At 42.1% G+C, this 20419-nt stretch overlaps 1 protein-coding gene across 2 annotated transcripts in view; it reads left to right on the forward strand.

Moving 5' to 3' along the window:
• MINDY4 (MINDY lysine 48 deubiquitinase 4) overlaps positions 1-20419 on the forward strand; it is a 100377-nt gene that overhangs the window by 41973 nt on the left and 37985 nt on the right. For both annotated transcript variants that reach the window (XM_073334753.1, XM_073334752.1), the window contains exons 8-13: positions 1624-1740; positions 3427-3515; positions 16150-16251; positions 16907-16970; positions 19416-19481; positions 19754-19821. In XM_073334753.1, coding sequence (XP_073190854.1) covers positions 1624-1740; positions 3427-3515; positions 16150-16251; positions 16907-16970; positions 19416-19481; positions 19754-19821 — 506 coding nt within the window. The remainder of the gene's footprint in view (positions 1-1623; positions 1741-3426; positions 3516-16149; positions 16252-16906; positions 16971-19415; positions 19482-19753; positions 19822-20419) is intronic.

Below are 20419 nucleotides of genomic sequence, written 5' to 3' on the forward strand. Positions count from 1 at the left end.
TTCAAAAGTGGTATTTTAAGGGGGGGGGCTAGAATGGGGAAGGAGGACTACTGGGGTCTCTTATTGATATTCCACTAACTTCTATGTGACCTTGGGCAACTCACACTCCTCCATCCTTCATTTTATGTATTTGTAAAATGGTAATAATTGTATTTTCCTTCCTCACAGTTATATTGTAAGGCTTCATCCATCAGTTATTTTTTGTAGAGTGCTTCAAGATCCTTGGATGAAGTGCACTATACAGGTGCAATGTATTGTTATTATTTCATAGAATATGTTTGCAGCTGAGAAACCTCACAAACAAGTACAAAATAAGAATTTATTTTCCCCATTTCACTCGGGGCCTAATCCAATGTCACTGAAGTCAGTGGAAAGACTCCCAATTGATTGACTTTAGTTCAAGGTAAATCAGGCCCTTGGTGTGTTGGTATTGTATGTTTATGAGTGGAAAAATGTAGACTTGCTCATTAGCACACCTGGGTTATCACTAGTTGCAGACAAACTGGTTTGAATAAAATAAGAGTTATTCTGTACCTTCATCTCTCTCTCTCTAACAGAAACAAATTTACGTGTTTACCTATCCTCCAAACCAAACCTTTCATGAGGTTTAGAGTAATTTGATTCATTTTATTCCCTAGTGCTCCCTCCATTTTCTCATGCATCTTTATCTCTTTTATTTTGGGCAGAAGCAGAAGTATCTAAAAACCATGTGAAGGGCTATTCTTATAGTACTGTACTTCCCACTCAGCCAGAGCTAAAAAGCACTACAAATCTCATGAGAACGATTCCCAACCTGATTTCTAGACCAAAGCAGTCTGAATAAGTATCCAAACACTGAAGGAGTCTGATTCTTACTTACATCCATTTACACTAGCATAAAGAAAAGGAGTACTTGTGGCACCTTAGAGACTAACCAATTTATTTGAGCATAAGCTTTCGTGAGCTACAGCTCACTTCATCAGATGCATTCATTCATTGACTTCAGTGAAGCTGCTCCTGATTGGGGTCAACAGTCCAAATTTGGTTGGGGCTAGTATCTGAATTTGACAGTTTGTTACATGTCCCAAGACAAGTGTTATTCAAAATTTTGAACAACATCGGTCTCAGACCACCACCTTTGGTAGGTGAAACAGATTGTCTATTCTACATAATGTGCCAGCTAAGGTACTTCTTTCACAGCTTATATTTTATCCCATTGGATGATATCTTTTATTGGGATGTGGGAAATTGAAAACTCTTCAATAGAAGACCATAGCGATAATCTTTTTTTTTAACCAGTAGTACATATTATTCCTCTCGTAGTTAAGTTTGAGGCTGTCTTCTGTGAACATTTCAAGAAGCACCGTTTATCCAATGATCTACAGAAAAAAGCTCATAATGCTGAGCAACACATAGCATTATGTGTTGAAGGAACATTGCAGGAAAAGGAAAAAATGACTCCTTTTCAGTGGAATTGCCCTGCTATTTACAGTATTTATAAAACAAAAATTAAAAGGGTGGTTATATAGAGTTAGTAATTATCCTGCCACATGCCTCCATTCTTATAAATTATGGAAAGAAAATATACCTATTGGATTTGTTTTTAAAATGAGAGCTTTTTACCCTTTTTCTTTTTTTTTGTAGGAAATAAAAAATCTTTTGTTTGGCTCAAGCCTTTGTTGCTTCAGTGAAGAATGGAAAATACAGAACTTTACATTTAATAGTATACCACAGCTAAAATACGGCATCGTGCAAAAAAAGGTACAGTAAATGACTTCCTTAAAAGCTCAATGATCTTTACCTTTAACCTAAAGTTTCCAGAAGTTGTGTGTTACCTTAATAAAAGAAGCCATCCTTGTTAAAAGATATTCCTTTTTCTTTTTCATCACTGGTTAATGAATGGAATTTTACTTCAGAAATCTTCAAAATAGCTAAATCTTGTAAGGAAAGTTGGGCTAGATGGAAAACTTCAGAAGAAAACTCAGGGTGCACCAGGAAGTATGGGGAATCAGTAGGTGACATTTATTCCTTTAAGTCAATCCTGAACCATTGCTTTAGGAAACACTCTGCTACAAGAGGTGCCATCACCTTGAGGTCTAGAACATCTTTGGCCATTAAAGTTCCTATGGAGACCAAGAGAAGGGGAGTAAACCCTGGAATTCTTGTTACATTTGTAAATTTCAAATGGATACTGTATTTTTCTCTTCACTTCCTAACTTGACTTCACTTAACTGGTTGTATAGTGATGCTTTACAGTGTTAGTTTCTCTGTTTCACTTCAGTTGTTAAACTGTAGTAGTTCTGAGTGATATTAAACAATTGCTGTGTTTCATGTAAACTTTTAATATTGGGAGCTTTCCTTGACAGACTGAAATAAACCCTGATGTTTTCCGCAAGTCAGTTTTCCAAAGATTCACTCATTAGTTATTTAAATGATTTATTGAGAGAGTGAAGAAAAAGTTAAGTTTCTCTGCTGTATATTTGTTCTGGATTAAATGCATTTATTATCTATTATTTATATTGTGGTAGCACCTAAGGGCCTCATTTGGGGCATGGGGCCCCATTGTGCATGGCGTTGCACATACCAATAATAAGCAACAAAATGAAGTTGCTAACTAGATAAAAATTGCATAACTGGATGCAGTTTAAAATGTGAGCTTGTGATGGGCCATGCCTCTCTAGGACTTTGGCAGAAGAGTAGATTGAAGCCTTTTATATTCTTTAAACAGTGTTGTGGCTGACCTGTGTTTGATAATGGTCTAAGATGGCAGATCACGTTAATGCACAAGGTTATAAAGGGTTGGCTCATATATTTAAGTATGAACCTGGACTTGAGAACAGTAACATATGCAGAGAGAGGGGCTTTTCATCTTCCCATAACAGTGTCTGAATCAAGCCCATTTAGCACACAACTTCTCTCTCTCCCTGTTACTCTCTGTGGGTGAAATTCTTCCCTGTGTAGAGGGCCCACACTAGACATATGCACCACTGAAACCCTATTTTGAGAGTTTGTATGGGATTTAATTCATGAATTGATGGCGGGGGGGGGGGGGGGCTGGCTCTGCCTAGGGGTTAATTTCACCCAGTAGGAATATAGACCTTCGGGTTTTTTTTCATCTTCAGACAAGGTGCATGTTCAAGGGGCATTAGGAGGAATATTTTTGCTTGATGGTGGAGTAGATAAAACTCCTGTCCTTGGCTTCAAAGATGTCTGTACGGTATGTTCTAGGGACTTTCAGACAAAACACAGAGGAAACAGAACCTCAATTAGTAATGCTGACTTTTCAGTGGCTTCAAAAAGCAGCAAAATGCTGCAAATTCAGTAAGCAAAACAGATAGATCAAAGGATGGCTTTAAACTTGAATGAAAACATAAGGGTTGTGAAAAGTTCTCACCAGCATCAAACAGTGCTAGTTGTTTTGTTCATCCAGTGTATTATTCGCTTTAGGGAGGCCCATGTGGAGTATTGGCCGCAGTTCAAGCCTGTGTCCTGCAACAACTTCTCTTTGGAGACAGTAACAGAAATAGCGATGTGCGGTGAGTCAACAGCTGACACAAGAAATATTTTCCATTCTAAATTAAACTAAAACTTTATCTTAGTGTGGCCAGAAAAAAACCTTTTTAAGCTTGGCCCTCTTGCCCTTGCATTTGTATCCAGAAGAGAGAAAGTGCCAACTGCTTTACTTGTTCTTCTTAAGGCTAATAGAAGTTGCCTTTAAACAGTGGATTTTAAAGGCTAGCTTTTCATTAACATACTAGTTTTTTGTGATTAACCAAGAACCGTTCTAAAAAAAGAAACCCTGAATTATGGCCAGCATCAGTTACTGAACCTGCGGAGTCCCATGGTGAAGCAATGATTTCAAAGAGAATGCAATCATGTATTGTAAGACCATGCTATGCATGGGGTCTTTCATGGCAATATAAAATCCCAATGAACTTGCAAAAAGTTAGTCATACCAGCTCTTTTCCTTTCTAATTTTACACAGCTAAAGTCCCTAATGGGGTTTAAAAACTGTGTATGTCTTTTAATTACTTTACAGAAAAGTTACAGGATATTCATAGCATCAAGGGAAAATTACTTGCTACGTTCTAATAAACTCAGTGAACGCAGCATTTCTGTCTGTGCTAAAGAGACAAATCTTATTCACTGTGGGATTTTATCCTAGTGGGATTTTCATAAGCACATGGACACCTAATTCCCATTAATTTCGATGGGATTTCTGCACCTAGACACTTTTGAAAAGGCTTTAGTGCCTGTCTGCATCTTTAGGTGCCTAAACACCGTTAAAAATGGTCTCTTAGCCCCTTTCTCTACTTGTGGACAGAAATTCTGGCCCCATTAGGACTTCACTCTGGCCTTGTAAATGGCCATGTACACTTAAAGTGAGTGTAAGTGTAATTTACTTCCACTTTAAAATTCCCTTTCCTTGCCGGAATTGTGTAATGGGACAAAGGACTTTTTACATGAGAAAGAGAATCTGCACCAATATATGCAGATTCTTGTGGAAACTATGTGATATCTGTTAAGATTTTCTGCAGTGATTCTTGGTGATGTAATATACAATTTTGAGTGTTTCAAGGGCCAAAATTATGATTTGACATAAAATGGGAGAGAATTAGCAGTTAAACTGTTCTGTGAACAATTCTGGATCTCCACTCCTAAATCTCAGGGGGTATGTCCTCAAAGTGAAACAGTGATTGCACATGTCTCTAATTGCTGGAGACCTGGGTTCAAATTATATGTTAGTCTAAAATTAAAAATCTATTTTTGGATCTTATTTTATTCCTCATCTGTCCTAAAGACACCATTAGTGCATAGATGGGCATAAGTCAGCACTGCTAGCCAACTAATCTCAACATAGGCCCAAAATGAAAATACCAGAGGCCAAATTCTGCCCATTGTCACACTGGTGTAAATCTGCAAATCAATTATTAGTTCCTCACCTTCACTCCCACAGCTGTGAAGGAAAAAAAAGTTGAGGTTTGGGAGCTACCCCATTGTATTTTATACCCTCTCGAAAACAGGCTGAGCCTTATACGTTGGATGGGACTAAAATTCTCTCTCTCTCTGTTTCTCAACTAAACAAAAAAATGTTGAACATGCAAAAATTACATTGGTACGTTCCCAAATGTCAAATGATGTTTGTGATCCCTATCTTATTATATTTAGATTCTTATACTGCACTCACCTCCACAGCATCAGCTCAAAAAGAGCTCCACAAGAATCAGCATTTAGCAGATAATGGTTCAGTCCCATCATTCTTGAGTAGATAGTAACATAACAGTAATATCTGGAACTTGAGAGGTCATCGCTCTTCAGAATATTGCCAGCACGAGAAGCCCCACACTTGCTAATCTGTCTGTTGTACTATACCTGGCATTGTACTTGGATATGATCGAGGTCTATAAAATCATGAGTGGTGCGGAGAAAGTGAATAAGGAAAAGTTAATTACTTGTTCCCACAGTATAAGAACTAGGGGCCACCATATGAAATTAAATGGCAGCAGGTTTAAAACAAATAAAAAGAAGTTCTTCTTCACACAGCGCACAGTCAACCTGTGGAACTCCTTGCCTGAGGAGGTTGTGAAGGCTAGGACTATAAAAGGGTTTAAAAGAGAACTGGATAAATTCATGGAGGTTAAGTCCATTAATGGCTATTAGCCAGGATGGGTAAGGAATGGTGTCCATAGCCTCTGTTTGTCAGAGGGTGGAGATGGATGGAAGGAGAGAGATCACTTGATCATTACCTGTTAGGTTCACTCCCTCTGGGGCACCTGGCATTGGCCACTGTTGGTACACAGGATACGGGGCTGGATGGATCTTTGGTCTGACCCGTATGGCCATTTTTATGTTCTTATGTATAATATTTAGGCATCAGATTCAAAGCTGGTGGAGTGCTTGAAAGAAATGTCCAGCAGAGGGAAGAATCAGAGATGAGCCTGGTGCTGACCTTTTAAAACATTCTTTTTAACCACAATCTTTGTTTGTTTAACTTCACTTTTCTCAGTAATCTCTTTATGACACTAGTGTGAAATTAGTGCTCTAATGATATGATATCAGTTAAGGCATTTTAATTGTTTTGTCATTTGAAAATATTACACTTTAATGGAAAATATTATTTTGATTTGTCTTTAGATAAAGAATATTCTGTTTGAATATATATATATATATTTCAATTTGTCTTTTTCTGATAAAAACCACTTCATTATCTGACAGCTATCTCAAATCCCTAATCTAGGTTACTTAGGCAAACATATACTGTGAATACACACACACACACGCAGTATACACGGTAGCCTATTTTAAACTCAGTTGAATAGATTTTTAAATGTAAGCCTCATTTTATTGAGGGATATTGTCAAGCTCTTGGGCACAGCTTCCCTGGTTCATCCTTTCATTAAATTTCATAACGGAGAGTGCACCGTGCAAATGTGGGTTTCGAAATAGGCTGTTTGGTAGCTTTACTAGGAAAAAGGGAATTCTAACTGGAGATGATAAGGCAGAGACAGCTATTGCTGGGGTAGCAAATTCTTGTATGTATACATGTATTGTCAGAGGTGGCCCTTATTTCTAATGTTTATGAGGTACCGATTAATATGTCTTTAAGGATATGTGTATGCTGGAGTTGGCAGCGTGATTACAACACATGTAGCTATACCCAACCTCACTTTGATTTATCTAGTGCAGCTAAAAATAGCAGTGGGCGATGAGGCACCATGGACCCCAGTACAGACTAGGAATACAAATACCCAGGGTACCAGGTAGGCCTGTGCTGAGTCTCGTGTCACTGCATCTTCACTGCTCTTTTTTAGCCGTGCAACCTAGATTAAAGTTAGCGTGCGTATACCTGCACGAACTGCATTCACACCTCTGATTACAGTTAGAGACAGTCAGTGTCATAGAAAAAAGAATGTAAAACATTAAAATCAAATAAAGAACCAACTCTCCCAACCTATCCAAACTAAAATAACCCTGCTTTCAAAGGTAGGGATCCCTGGCACAAGAATCAACCCCATAATCATGAGGAAGCCACCTTACCAGGTGAAAAGGACTGATTCCTCACTGACAGAATGGGGATGGAAAGACATGAGACACAGTAAACCAAGAGAACCGGGGAGAGGCCCCTAAAACCCTCAGGGATGAGTCTCTTGCAGGGCATGTGATTTGAATCATCCAAGGCAGCCAGTGAATGATTCTGGCAGACCACTTCTGGGAGAGAGTTCCAAACAAACAGGGTGTAAAATCATGTTAGTTCCACAATTTTTGTTATTTTGTTTCTTCATTTTTTCTCAGTTCTTCCAGAAGAGCATATCTGTCCGTAGCTCCACCAGCTAGCCTCTCGTTCAGAACAGACTTATTAAAATACACAGTGATCGACCATGTTTTACATTGTGGTGCCATGCTCCAGTTTGGACAAGGAGACAGGAAATTTCCTGAATTTTAGAAGGGACTATGTTTGGTTCATCGTATTAGAGAATATGAGGGAAATATAACAGAAATCATTTCTTTCTCAATGCAGTGAGAACAAAAATTAGTTTCAATGGAGAGGGAAATTATTAACACATTGCAAATTGATGACATCTGACATATAGGTCAACTAAGAAATCAACTCGGGGTGGCTCAAGCACTGGCTAAAGGAGCATTAAGAAATATGTAACAGTCTATTGTCTTTCAGATATGATGGTATATTTTTGAAGACAGTTTCTAACCTTTGTTCATATTGTAGATATCTGACACCACCATGAGGCTTAAATTCAGTTTTAGAGTTTATTGCATAGGCATCTCCTTTGGAGTCAGTAAAGGATCATTTTCTGACCATGAGGACCAGGAACCTAATTTCATCTTGGAGATCAATGGGAAATCTTCCTTCTTTTTCTGGGGCTAAATGTGGCCCAGAACATTTAAGAGGCTTGGGGTTCCATGTTTAATGGAAAAATGGAGTCTGATATTTGGTAGTTTACAAAAAGGAGAGCAAGAAAGATTCAGCGGTTAGGATGCTGTCCTTGTTCTTAGGAGATGAGGGTTGAATTCCCAGCTCTTCAGACTTCTTTAGGGAAGTCACAGCTAGATTTTTAATAGTTTTTCGGTGCCTAATGGGATTTTCAAAAGTGCCTAAGCAGGTTAGATGCCTAAGTCCATCAATTAAATCAATGGGAATTAGGTGCCAAACCTCCTTAGGCACTTTTGAAAATCCTACTAGGCATCTACTGCATCTTTGGGCACCTACATACTCTTGAATATCTGGTCCTTTGTTTCACTGTCTCTCAATTCCCCATTTGTAAAATGGGAATAATAGCACTTCCCTAACTTACAGGATGGTTATGAGGGGCTCAGATATTAGGGTGATTGCAGCCATATAAGTACCTAAGATAGATTTTTTGCTTTAAAGTGGCTTCTCCCAGCCCTGTTTATCTGGAAATTGTTCTCCTCTCCTCGTTTTTCTCATCCTCGTCATTCTAAAAGATTTTATTTTCCCCTATTTTGTGTATGAGAAGGACTGACGAAGTATGAAGAAATTCCCAAAAGAATTCTGGTTAACAGGCAAGCGCTTTATCTTTATGGGCAGAAACAAAAAAGGCCTTCAGGCATGTAAAACTTGAATAGCGAGATGGGTTGTTTTATTCATGAGAGAGGCATATTTTTCTTCAGATGTGTCTGCATAGAGTGGAAGCTGATTCTTGATCAGAAAAGGACAGGAGTCTCCATGGTTGAACTGTGTAAATAAACATCTTTTTCTAGCGTACCTGCCTTTTCAAGGTGTTGACTGCTTCACATCAAGCACTAGGCTTCAGATTTCTTCTAGCTACATGAATAAAATAATGGATTTTCTTATTGTTCCTTTACCTCCTCCATCCACTGAATATAATTTTGGCACTGCCCACAAATACCTGAACAACTCAGCTAGGCTACAAGAACATGTGAAAGGGCTATGGGCACATTTTTTTTAACCTGAGTTCTCTCATCTATTAGTTCAAATGCCCCACGTCCTCAGAGAGGGAAGAGTTTTCTCACTAAACATTATATTCCAGGCAGACATAGAACTTAAAAATCTGTTTTTTAATTTTTATTGGTTGATGTTTAGTGTTTTGAATTATTAGATCTTTTAATTCAAGTGCTGCAAATGTTTTTTTTTACCTCATCTCTCAGGCTGGCAGTGCTCTAAGACTGATATTGTCTAAAGCTCAAAGAGGGCACCGTTAAAACCAGTGGAGAAAGACTCCAAACTTCCCATTTGGGAGGGTGTATTATCTAGTAGTTAGAGCAAGGGGCTAGGAGTCAGGACCCCTAGGTTCTATTCAGAGGTCTGCCAGTTTCTCAATTTACAACTTTTGGTCCTATAATCACTTAACCTCTCTGTGCCTCAGTTTAATTAGAATCATAGAATATCAGGGTTGGAAGAAACCTCGGGAGGTCATCTAGTCTAACCCCCTGATCAAAGCAGGACCAACCCCAACTAAATCATCCCCACCAGAGTTTTGTCAAGCAGGGCCTTAAAAACTTCTAAGGATGGAGATTCCACCACCTCCCTAGGTAACCCATTCCAGTGCTTCACCTCCCTCCTAGTGAAATAGTTTTGTCTAATATCCAACCTAGACCTCCCACACTGCAACTTGAGACCATTGCTCCTTGTTCTGTCATCTGCCACCACTGAGAACAGCTGAGCTCCATCCTCTTTGGAACCCCCCTTCAGGTAGTTGCTATCAAATCCCCCCTCACTCTTCTTTTCTGCAGACTAAATAGGACCAGTTCCTATAACTCATGTGCCCCAGCCCCCTAATCATTTAGTTGCCCTCTGCTGGACTCTCTCCAATTTGTCCACATCCTTTCTGTAGTGGGGGCCCCAAAACTGGATGGAATACTCCAGATTTGGCCTCACCAGTGCCGAATAGAGGGGAATAATCACTTCCCTCAATCTGCTGGCAGTGCTCCTACTAATGCAACCCAATATGCCATTAGCCTTCTTGGCAATAAGGGCACATGTTGACTCATATCCAGCTTCTCATCCACTGTAATCCTCAGGTCCTTTTCTGCAGAACTGCTGCTTAGCCAGTCGGTCCCCAGCTTGTAGCAGTGCATGGGATTCTTCCGCTCTATGTGCAGGACACTGCACTTGTCCTTGTTGAACCTCATCAAATTTCTTTTAGCCCAATCCTCCAATTTGTCTAGGTCACTCTGGACCCTATCCCTACCCTCCAGCGTATCTTCCTCTCCCCCAGCTTAGTGTCATCTGCAAACTTGCTGAGGGTGCAATCCTTCCCATCATCCAGATCATTAATGAAGATGTTGAACAAAACCGGCCCCAAGACCAACCCCTGGGGCACTCCACTGATACCGGCTGCCAACTAGACATGGAGCCATTGATTACTACCCGTTGAGCCCAATGATCTAGCCAACTTTCTAGTCCCCTCATAGTCCATTCATCCAGCCCATACTTTTTTAACTTGCTGGCAAGAATACTGTGGGAGACCATATCAAAAGCTTTGCTAAAGTCAAGGCATATCATTCACCGCTTTCCCCATATCCACAGAGCCAGTTATCTCATCATAGAAGGCAATCATAGAATCATAGAATATCAGGGTTGGAAGGGACCCCAGAAGGTCATCTAGTCCAACCCCCTGCTCAAAGCAGGACCAATTCCCAGTTAAATCATCCCAGCCAGGGCTTTGTCAAGCCTGACCTTAAAAACCTCTAAGGAAGGAGATTCTACCACCTCCCTAGGTAACGCATTCCAGTGTTTCACCACCCTCTTAGTGAAAAAGTTTTTCCTAATATCCAATCTAAACCTCCCCCACTGCAACTTGAGACCATTACTCCTCGTTCTGTCATCTGCTACCATTGAGAACAGTCTAGAGCCATCCTCTTTGGAACCCCCTTTCAGGTAGTTGAAAGCAGCTATCAAATCCCCCCTCATTCTTCTCTTCTGCAGGCTAAACAATCCCAGCTCCCTCAGCCTCTCCTCATAACTCATGTGTTCCAGTCCCCTAATCATTTTTGTTGCCCTTCGCTGGACTCTCTCCAATTTATCCACATCCTTCTTGAAGTGTGGGGCCCAAAACTGGACACAGTACTCCAGATGAGGCCTCACCAATGTCGAATAGAGGGGAATGATCACGTCCCTCGATCTGCTCGCTATGCCCCTACTTATACATCCCAAAATGCCATTGGCCTTCTTGGCAACAAGGGCACACTGCTGACTCATATCCAGCTTCTCGTCCACTGTCACCCCTAGGTCCTTTTCTGCAGAACTGCTGCCTAGCCATTCGGTCCCTAGTCTGTAGCTGTGCATTGGGTTCTTCCGTCCTAAGTGCAGGACCCTGCACTTATCCTTATTGAACCTCATCAGATTCCTTTTGGCCCAATCCTCCAATTTGTCTAGGTCCTTCTGTATCCTATCCCTCCCCTCCAGCGTATCTACCACTCCTCCCAGTTTAGTATCATCCGCAAATTTGCTGAGAGTGCAATCCACACCATCCTCCAGATCATTTATGAAGATATTGAATAAAACCGGCCCCAGGACCGACCCCTGGGGCACTCCACTTGATACCGGCTGCCAACTAGACATGGAGCCATTGATCACTACCCGTTGAGCCCGACAATTTAGCCAGCTTTCTACCCACCTTATAGTGCATTCATCCAGCCCATACTTCCTTAACTTGCTGACAAGAATACTATGGGAGACCGTGTCAAAAGCTTTGCTAAAGTCAAGAAACAATACATCCACTGCTTTCCCTTCATCCACAGAACCAGTAATCTCATCATAAAAGGAGATTAGATTAGTCAGGCATGACCTTCCCTTGGTGAATCCATGCTGGCTGTTCCTGATCACTTTCCTCTCATGCAAGTGCTTCAGGATTGATTCTTTGAGGACCTGCTCCATGATTTTTCCAGGGACTGAGGTGAGGCTGACTGGCCTGTAGTTCCCAGGATCTTCCTTCTTCCCTTTTTTAAAGATTGGCACTACATTAGCCTTTTTCCAGTCATCCGGGACTTCCCCGGTTCGCCACGAGTTTTCAAAGATAATGGCCAGTGGCTCTGCAATCACAGCCGCCAATTCCTTCAGCACTCTCGGATGCAACTCGTCCGGCCCCATGGACTTGTGCACGTCCAGCTTTTCTAAATAGTCCCTAACCGCCTCTATCTCCACAGAGGGCTGGCCATCTCTTCCGCATTTTGTGATGCCCAGCGCAGCAGTCTGGGAGCTGACCTTGTTAGTGAAAACAGAGGCAAAAAAAGCATTGAGTACATTAGCTTTTTCCACATCCTCTGTCACTAGGTTGCCTCCCTCATTCAGTAAGGGGCCCACACATTCCTTGGCTTTCTTCTTGTTGCCAACATACCTGAAGAAACCCTTCTTGTTACTCTTGACATCTCTGGCTAGCTGCAGCTCCAGGTGCGATTTGGCCCTCCTGATAACATTCCTACATGCCCGAGCAATATTTTTATACTCTTCCCTGGTCATATGTCCAACCTTCCACTTCTTGTAAGCTTCTTTTTTATGTTTAAGATCCGCTAGGATTTCACCATTAAGCCAAGTTGGTCGCCTGCCATATTTACTATTCTTTCGACTCATCGGGATGGTTTGTCCCTGTAACCTCAACAGGGATTCCTTGAAATACAGCCAGCTCTCCTGGACTCCTTTCCCCTTCAAGTTAGTCCCCCAGGGGATCCTGGCCATCCGTTCCCTGAGGGAGTCGAAGTCTGCTTTCCTGAAGTCCAGGGTCCGTATCCTGCTGCTTACCTTTGTTCCCTGCGTCAGGATCCTGAACTCAACCAACTCATGGTCACTGCCTCCCAGATTCCCATCCACTTTTGCTTCCCCCACTAATTCTACCCGGTTTGTGAGCAGCAGGTCAAGAAAAGCACCCCCCCTAGTTGGCTCCTCTAGCACTTGCGCCAGGAAATTGTCCCCTACGCTTTCCAAAAACTTCCTGGATTGTCTATGCACCGCTGTATTGCTCTCCCAGCAGATATCAGGAAAATTAAAGTCACCCATGAGAATCAGGGCATGCGATCTAGTAGCTTCCGTGAGCTGCCGGAAGAAAGCCTCATCCACCTCATCCCCCTGGTCCGGTGGTCTATAGCAGACTCCCACCACTACATCACTCTTGTTGCACACACTTCTAAACTTAATCCAGAGACACTCAGGTTTTTCTGCAGTTTCGTACCGGAGCTCTGAGCAGTCATACTGCTCCCTTACATACAGTGCTACTCCCCCACCTTTTCTGCCCTGCCTGTCCTTCCTGAACAGTTTATAACCATCCATGACAGTACTCCAGTCATATGAGTTATCCCACCAAGTCTCTGTTATTCCGATCACGTCATAGTTCCTTGACATCACCAGGACCTCCAGTTCTCCCTGCTTGTTTCCAAGGCTTTGTGCATTTGTACATAAGCACTTGAGATAACCTGTTGATCGCCCCTCATTGCCAGTATGAGGCAGGAGCCCTCCCCTCACAGGCATTCCTGCCTGTGCTTCCTCCCGGTATCCCGCTTTCCCACTTACCTCAGGGCTTTGGTCTCCTTCCCCCGGTGAACCTAGTTTAAAGCCCTCCTCACTAGGTTAGCCAGCCTGCTGGCAAAGATGCTCTTCCCTCTCTTCGTAAGATGGAGCCCGTCTCTACCCAGCACTCCTCCTTCATGGAACACCATCCCATGGTCAAAGAAACCAAAGCCTTCTCTCCGACACCATCTGCGTAGCCATTCGTTGACTTTCACGATTCGACGCTCCCTACCTAGGCCTTTTCCTTCCACGGGGAGGATGGACGAGAACACCACTTGCGCCTCCAACTCCTTTATTCTTCTTCCTAGAGCCACATAGTCCGCAGTGATCCGCTCAAGGTCATTCTTGGCAGTATCATTGGTGCCCACGTGGAGAAGCAGGAAGGGGTAGCGATCCGAGGGCTTGATGAGTCTCGGCAGTCTCTCCGTCACATCACGAATCTTAGCCCCTGGCAAGCAGCAGACTTCTCGGTTTTCCCGGTCAGGGCGGCAGATAGATGACTCAGTCCCCCGGAGGAGAGAGTCCCCGACCACCACCACCCGCCTTCTCCTCTTGGGGGTGGTGGTCGTGGAACCCCCAACCTCAGGACAGCGCATCTCATGCCTTCCAACCAGCGGAGTCTCCTTCTGCTTTCTCGCCCCAGACATATCATCTGGTCCACTCTCCGCAACGATACCTGTGGAGAGAACATGAAAGCGGTTAGTTACCTGTGTCTGTGTTACTGGAACCCGGACATTCCGCTTACCTCTTCTGGAGGTCACATGTTGCCAAGCTTCTTCACTGGTCTCTTGGCTCCTCTGTGCAACCTGCTCTATATCTGTAGAGCTTTGTGCCCCTAGAAGCCTATCCTGAGTTTCGTCCAGGAAATCCTCAGTTTCCCGTATGCAACGCAGGGTTGCTATCTGTTGCTCCAGACCTTCAATCTTCTCTTCCAATATGGAGACCAGCTTGCACTTTGTACAGACAAAGTCGCTTCTGTCCTGTGGAAGAAAGACAAACATGGCACATCCAGTGCAGGTCACAACAGCTGAACCCCCCCCTTCCATATCACCTTCCTACTATGAGCTTCCTCAGAACAGTTTGCAAGACGTAAGCCTCACTGGGCTCCCTCCAGGCGAACTCCCAGGCAAACTCCTGCTGTGTGCTGCTCTGCTGTCCCCGCTGCTCAGCTGGTTCTCCGCCGCTCAGCTGGTTTGCGAAGCTCTGGCTATTTTTAAACAGCCAGGCTTCCCTGTCGCAAACAAACAGACACCCTACTGCCCGCCCCCTGCAGGCTAGCAGCCAATCAGACACTCACTCAGGCTCTCACACTGCCCCCCCAGCAAACACACGCTCGGATACTTCCTCAGCAAGCAAACAAACACAGACTCGGATACTTACCAGTCCCAGGCAAACTCCTGCTGTGTGCTGCTCTGCTGTCCCCGCTGCTCAGGTTGGTCAGGCATGAATTGCCCTTGGTGAATCCATGTTGACTGTTCCTGATCACCTTCCTCTCCTCCAACTGCTTCAAAATGGATTCCTTGAGGACGTGCTCCATGATTTTTCAAGGAACTGAGGTGAGGCTGACCGGTCTGTAGTTCCCTGGATTCTCCGTCTTCCCTTTCTTAAAGTTGGGCATTATATTCGCCTTTTTCCAGTGGTCCAATTCATCTGTAAAACTGGAATAATATTGCTTACCTATCTCAAGGGGTATTGTGAGACTTAGCAAATAATTTTTGTAAAGAGCTTAGAGATCCTTTGGTGAAAGGTGCTGCACAAATGCAATGTATTTTATTTACAGCACATGACATTGTAAATAAAGTCAATTAGTAGATAAGGATTTTCAGGCTTAGGCGTCAAGCCAACAAAAGCTAAATCATTCAGAGTTAGGACTGAAATGAAATTTGAAGGCCTTTTTTGACTATAAAGCATATTCAGCATATAAAACAATCATATCATAGAATGTAGAGATGGAAAAGATATATAAAGACACCTGGTCAAACTTCCTGCCAGTGCAAGATTAGTCCCCAAGGGACAGTTACTTGTATTTTGAGATAATTTTAAATGTGCCTACTGATGGAGTTTGTACTGCTCCCCCTAGAAGTTTAATCCATAGCCTATTACTGTAGATCTCACTGTCTAAAAGTATTTCCCACTATCCAGCCTAAATTGGCTGTCTTGATTTTTGCCACTTTATTCCTAGTTATAAGCTTTTATATTATGCTAAGTAATTCTCTGCCTCATTACTTGACATCCTTTATCATGATCCCTCCACCCAGTCATTGCTTCACCAGGCTCCACATGCTAATGTATGTGAATCTTTCCTCGTAAGTGAATCGTAAAAAACCAGAGACTGCCCTTTAAAGTTAAACCTCCAGAATTAAAGAAGTTAGTGTGTATCATGCATAGTGTACTAGGCGTGTTCTAGCAGTGCAAAGAGAATGTCCTGCGTGAGGCAACTCTACTCATTGATTTTAGTCATTTAGTCTCAGATTCTCAAAGGTATTTAAGTACATAACTCCCTTTGACTTCAATGGGATTTAGGTGCCTAAATACATTTGAGGATCTGGGCCTTTGTACATATCACACCTGCTGTGAACCTGTGCCCACTGAAAGAGATGTTCACTTTTACAGGGCTGTCTCACTAACTGTGATTTTTTCCTTGTTTCTCATATATCCAAAAACAACAGGTGTCTGCAGCCTTCAGACGCTCATAGGACCAAATGCCTCACCCTGGCTATTGCAGATATTTTATGGCGTGCAGGGGGCAGTGAAAAAGCTGTGGTTGCACTGTAAGTGGGAGGAGCATTTTTAATTATCATGTAAGACTCTCATGTGTGTATAAAATGACTGTTTCTGTTTATACTCCTAAGTAGCTATCACTATGTTCGAAGGTCAGTATGTATCTGTTTAGTCTGAAAGGGTTTATTGCTAATGGGCACATGCTCGCTGGAGTTACCTGTCCTAATAGTCAGAGAAATCTCAGGGTGAATTCCTGGCCCCATTCAATAGGACGGTTTTTTATGAGAATTCCTTCCTATTAATCTGGAAGTAGAACTTTCCGAAAGCAGCTCACTGACTATTGTAATTATATTTTTAAATGTTTTTCAACTACAGTGGGTAACTCAGAAGAGACTTTGAATGTCTGTTCTACTTTTGTTATGATATTATTGTTCTTCTATTTTGTTGCAATGAAAAAATTCAGTAAGTTCTTCCATCTATACCTTTTTTCTTTCTAGATACAGAAACATGAACTGATCAGTTGCAAACAAATCTAAAGGCAATCAGAGCTCAGATAAAGTAGTATTAAAAAAGCCAAAGGTCTTTTATTTAACGTCACTTTTTTTTTGTTTAGTCTTCCAATTCATTACAGCCCATGGATTTCTCTTTGTTGTGTTGTTGATTCTTCTAAAATGAATTGCTGTTTCATTTAATTCTCCTCTTTAGGTCTTCAGGAAGGCAGCAGTTCACTCCAGCAGGAAAATACAAAGCAGATGGAATCTTTGAAACAGTAAGGTTTCATATGTAATCTTCCTGTAATATATTTTGTAACTTCACATATATAGTGTAATGGGCCTGATTCTCCCCTGGCTCACCAAGGTTTAACTCTACTGACACCACTGTAATTACTCTAATTTACTTGTCAGAGGAGAATCAAAGAGGAAGTGACATAATTGGCTCCCAAACTACCTCACCCTTCAATGGGAATTGGGCTTTCCGACATCCTCCTTTTTCCTTTCCTTTCATTCCCTCTCCTCTCCCAGGCCCCAAGTAATAGCAGTTTCCCCTCTAGTAGAAGAGATCTGGAAATGGATCCTTCCATAGCTCTTCACAACACTGTCAGAGAAAGAAACCCTGATTTTCCCTTCTTGTCCTTCCTACAGTATTCCTCGCCCTTTGTTTTTCTGATTAATAAATAATTAATTGTAAACTAAATTCTTTCCACTTACGCATTTTTTTCCATCTGAAGATGGAATTGTTTTAATAAAGCAATAATGCATTAAGCCTTACAAATAATACCTCCATGAATTAGGGAAATATTTTTATCCCCAAAAACTGAGACAGAATGGGAAGAAGAGCTTTCTCACAATCACACACGAAGCCCATGACAAAGCCAGAAATATAACCATCTCTCCTGACCCTGAGTCCCATGATTTGGCCTCAAGACTATTACTCCCCTCAAAATCAAGGGGTGTAAATCAGTGATAAAGAACAGATACTGTTTAAATAACAGACACTGTAGGTGTCATAAATATAAAGGGAAGGGTAAACCCCTTTGAAATCCCTCCTGGCCAGGGGAAAGCTCCTCTCACCTGTAAAGGGTTAAGAAGCTAAAGGTAACCTCGCTGGCACCTGACCAAAATGACCAATGAGGAGACAAGATACTTTCAAAAGCTGGGAGGAGGGAGAGAAACAAAGGGTCTGTGTCTGTCTGTAGTCGTCTTGGCCAGGGACAGAACAGGAATGGAGTCTTAGAACTTTTAGTAAGTAATCTAGCTAGGTATGTGTTAGATTATGATTTCTTTAAATGGCTGAGAAAAGAATTGTGCTGAATAGAATCTTTTTTGTAACTTAAGGTTTTGCCTAGAGGGGTTCTCTATGTTTTTGAATCTAATTACCCTGTAAGATATCTACCATCCTGATTTTACAGGGGGGATTTCTTTATTTCCATTTACTTCTATTTTTTATTAAAAGTCTTCTTGTAAAACACTGAATGCTTTTTCATTGTTCGCAGATCCAAGGGTTTGGGTCTGTGGTCACCTATACAAATTGGTGAGGCTTTTTACCAAACCTTGTCCAGGAAGTGGGGTGCAAGGTTTTGGGAAGTATTTTGGGGGGAAGGATGCATCCAAACAGCTCTTCCCCAGTAACCAGTATTAGTTTGGTGGTGGTAGTGGCCAGTCCAAGGATAACGGGGGTAATATTTTGTACCTTGGGGAAGTTTTGACCTAAGCTGGTAAAGATAAGCTTAGGAGGTTTTTCATGCAGGTCCCCACATCTGTACCCTAGAGTTCAGAGTGGGGGAGGAACCGTGACAGTAGGACTGGAAGGGACCTTGAGAGGTCATCTAGCCCAGTCCCCTGCATTCATGACAGGACTAAGTATTATCTAGACCAGTGGTTCCCAAACTTGTTCTCTGCTTGTACAGGGAAAGCCCCTGGCGGGCCGGGCCAGTTTGTTTACCTGCCGCGTCTGCAGGTTTGGCTGATTGCGGCTCCCAGTGGCCGCGGTTCACTGCTCCAGGCCAATGGGAGCTGCTGGAAGTGGTGCGGGCCGAGGGACATACTGGCTGCCGCTTCCAGCAACTCCCATTGGCCTGGAGCAGTGAACCGTGGCCACTGGGAGCCGCGATCCGCCAAACCTGCGGACGCGGCAGGTAAACAAACCGGCCCGGCCCTGCACCAGCGGTGGAACAAGTTTGGGAACCACTGATCTAGACCATCCCTGACAGGTGTTTGTCTAACCTGCTCTTAAAAATCACCAGTGATTTGGTATTCAGAAGCTGGCTCCAGGAATCGCCCTTCCACCCACAGATCATTCTTAAATTAATAATGAACTTCCATGCAATAAATTTCACATATCAGGAACTAACATTTTAAAAGAGCTCTCAGAATATATGAATTTTATAGCTAAAATAGGATTTAAAGTATGTTATTTTGGTAAGTGTTGTTGTAGCCATCTTGGTCCCAGGATATGAGCATGGCAAAGTACGTAAGATAATACTTGACCAGATACTACCTTACCAGTGTTGTCTCTCTCATTTTAGTAACATTGCTGAAAAAAGTGAGAGTTGTGAACATCATGGGCTTCAAAATGGATGTGATCCAATTTACACCAGCTGAGGATCTGGCCAAACATACAGATTTTGGTTAAATCTTGATTAAATAATTCAGGCTTGATTTATACCAGCTTATTGTTATCTATTTTAATTACATTATTTTACATTTTGTTACAGCTAATACTACATAGCATCACAAAATATGAAGATCTGACCATTTTTCTTCAGCAGAATATTCATCAGGTATGATGCATGGAGAGGAAATTAAACTTGTCATTGTTCAGCTGTTATTTTTTCAGTATTTAACGTTTTGTAGAAAACTGTATAAACAACATTTTGGGTATGACACTGATGCATCCCATTTTTGAAAAAGATAAAGGACCAAATTCAGACCATAATGTAAATGGGAGTGAGTCTTTATTGACCCCAATTGGAGGTGCATCCTTATGCTAGGGCTGAAAAGCATGTTCAATGAACAAACAAATGTAAACACAGTGGAACTTTTTTTTTTTCAGTTTGAAACTGGTCCATTTGGGTGCATTCTTCTTACCCTGTCGGTTATCTTTACAAGATCTATCGACCTGTGAGTATTTTTATATTCCTGTTTCCTAAACTTCAGAGTTGCCTTAGCCATGTGAAAGGTGTAACACAGGCAGGGAGTGGTCACCCTTCTAAATCTTTCTAGTTTCCACAGACAGTCCCTTGGCCCACTAAATAATATTAGTTCAGCATTTTCAGCATTCTAGGTGTTGTTTCTTACAAATACAGGGAATACTGCTGATATTGATTGATTCCTATGTTTGGCTTATCAGAAGCTCAATAAATCAGTAAGAGGCTTTCTGTTAGTTTTAGATCAGGCTCCTAATCTATAGCTGGTGAGTTTTTACGGGTGTCCACTGTGGAAAGTGTTCTAGTAGAAAGATGCTGAGCCCAGTCCTTTGGACCACATGGAGCCCGGTTTGTGTGAGATCTGCAGTGAGGTACAGAATGTCCACACAAGAAATCCAGCCAGCAGGTGACATGTACTGTGCTAATTGGGTTAGTCTACTCTAGTGTCTCTCTGCCACATAACAAATACAAACAAAATAACAGACCTTTTTTATTCCGGGCTCTCCAATTCTGGCAGAATTTCTGATAGCCTGAGCAGTTTTACTTCATTTCAGTTTTGGATGGTGATTCCG

This window comes from Lepidochelys kempii, chromosome 2, assembly GCF_965140265.1.
Source record: "Lepidochelys kempii isolate rLepKem1 chromosome 2, rLepKem1.hap2, whole genome shotgun sequence".
Taxonomy (NCBI): domain Eukaryota; kingdom Metazoa; phylum Chordata; order Testudines; family Cheloniidae; genus Lepidochelys; species Lepidochelys kempii.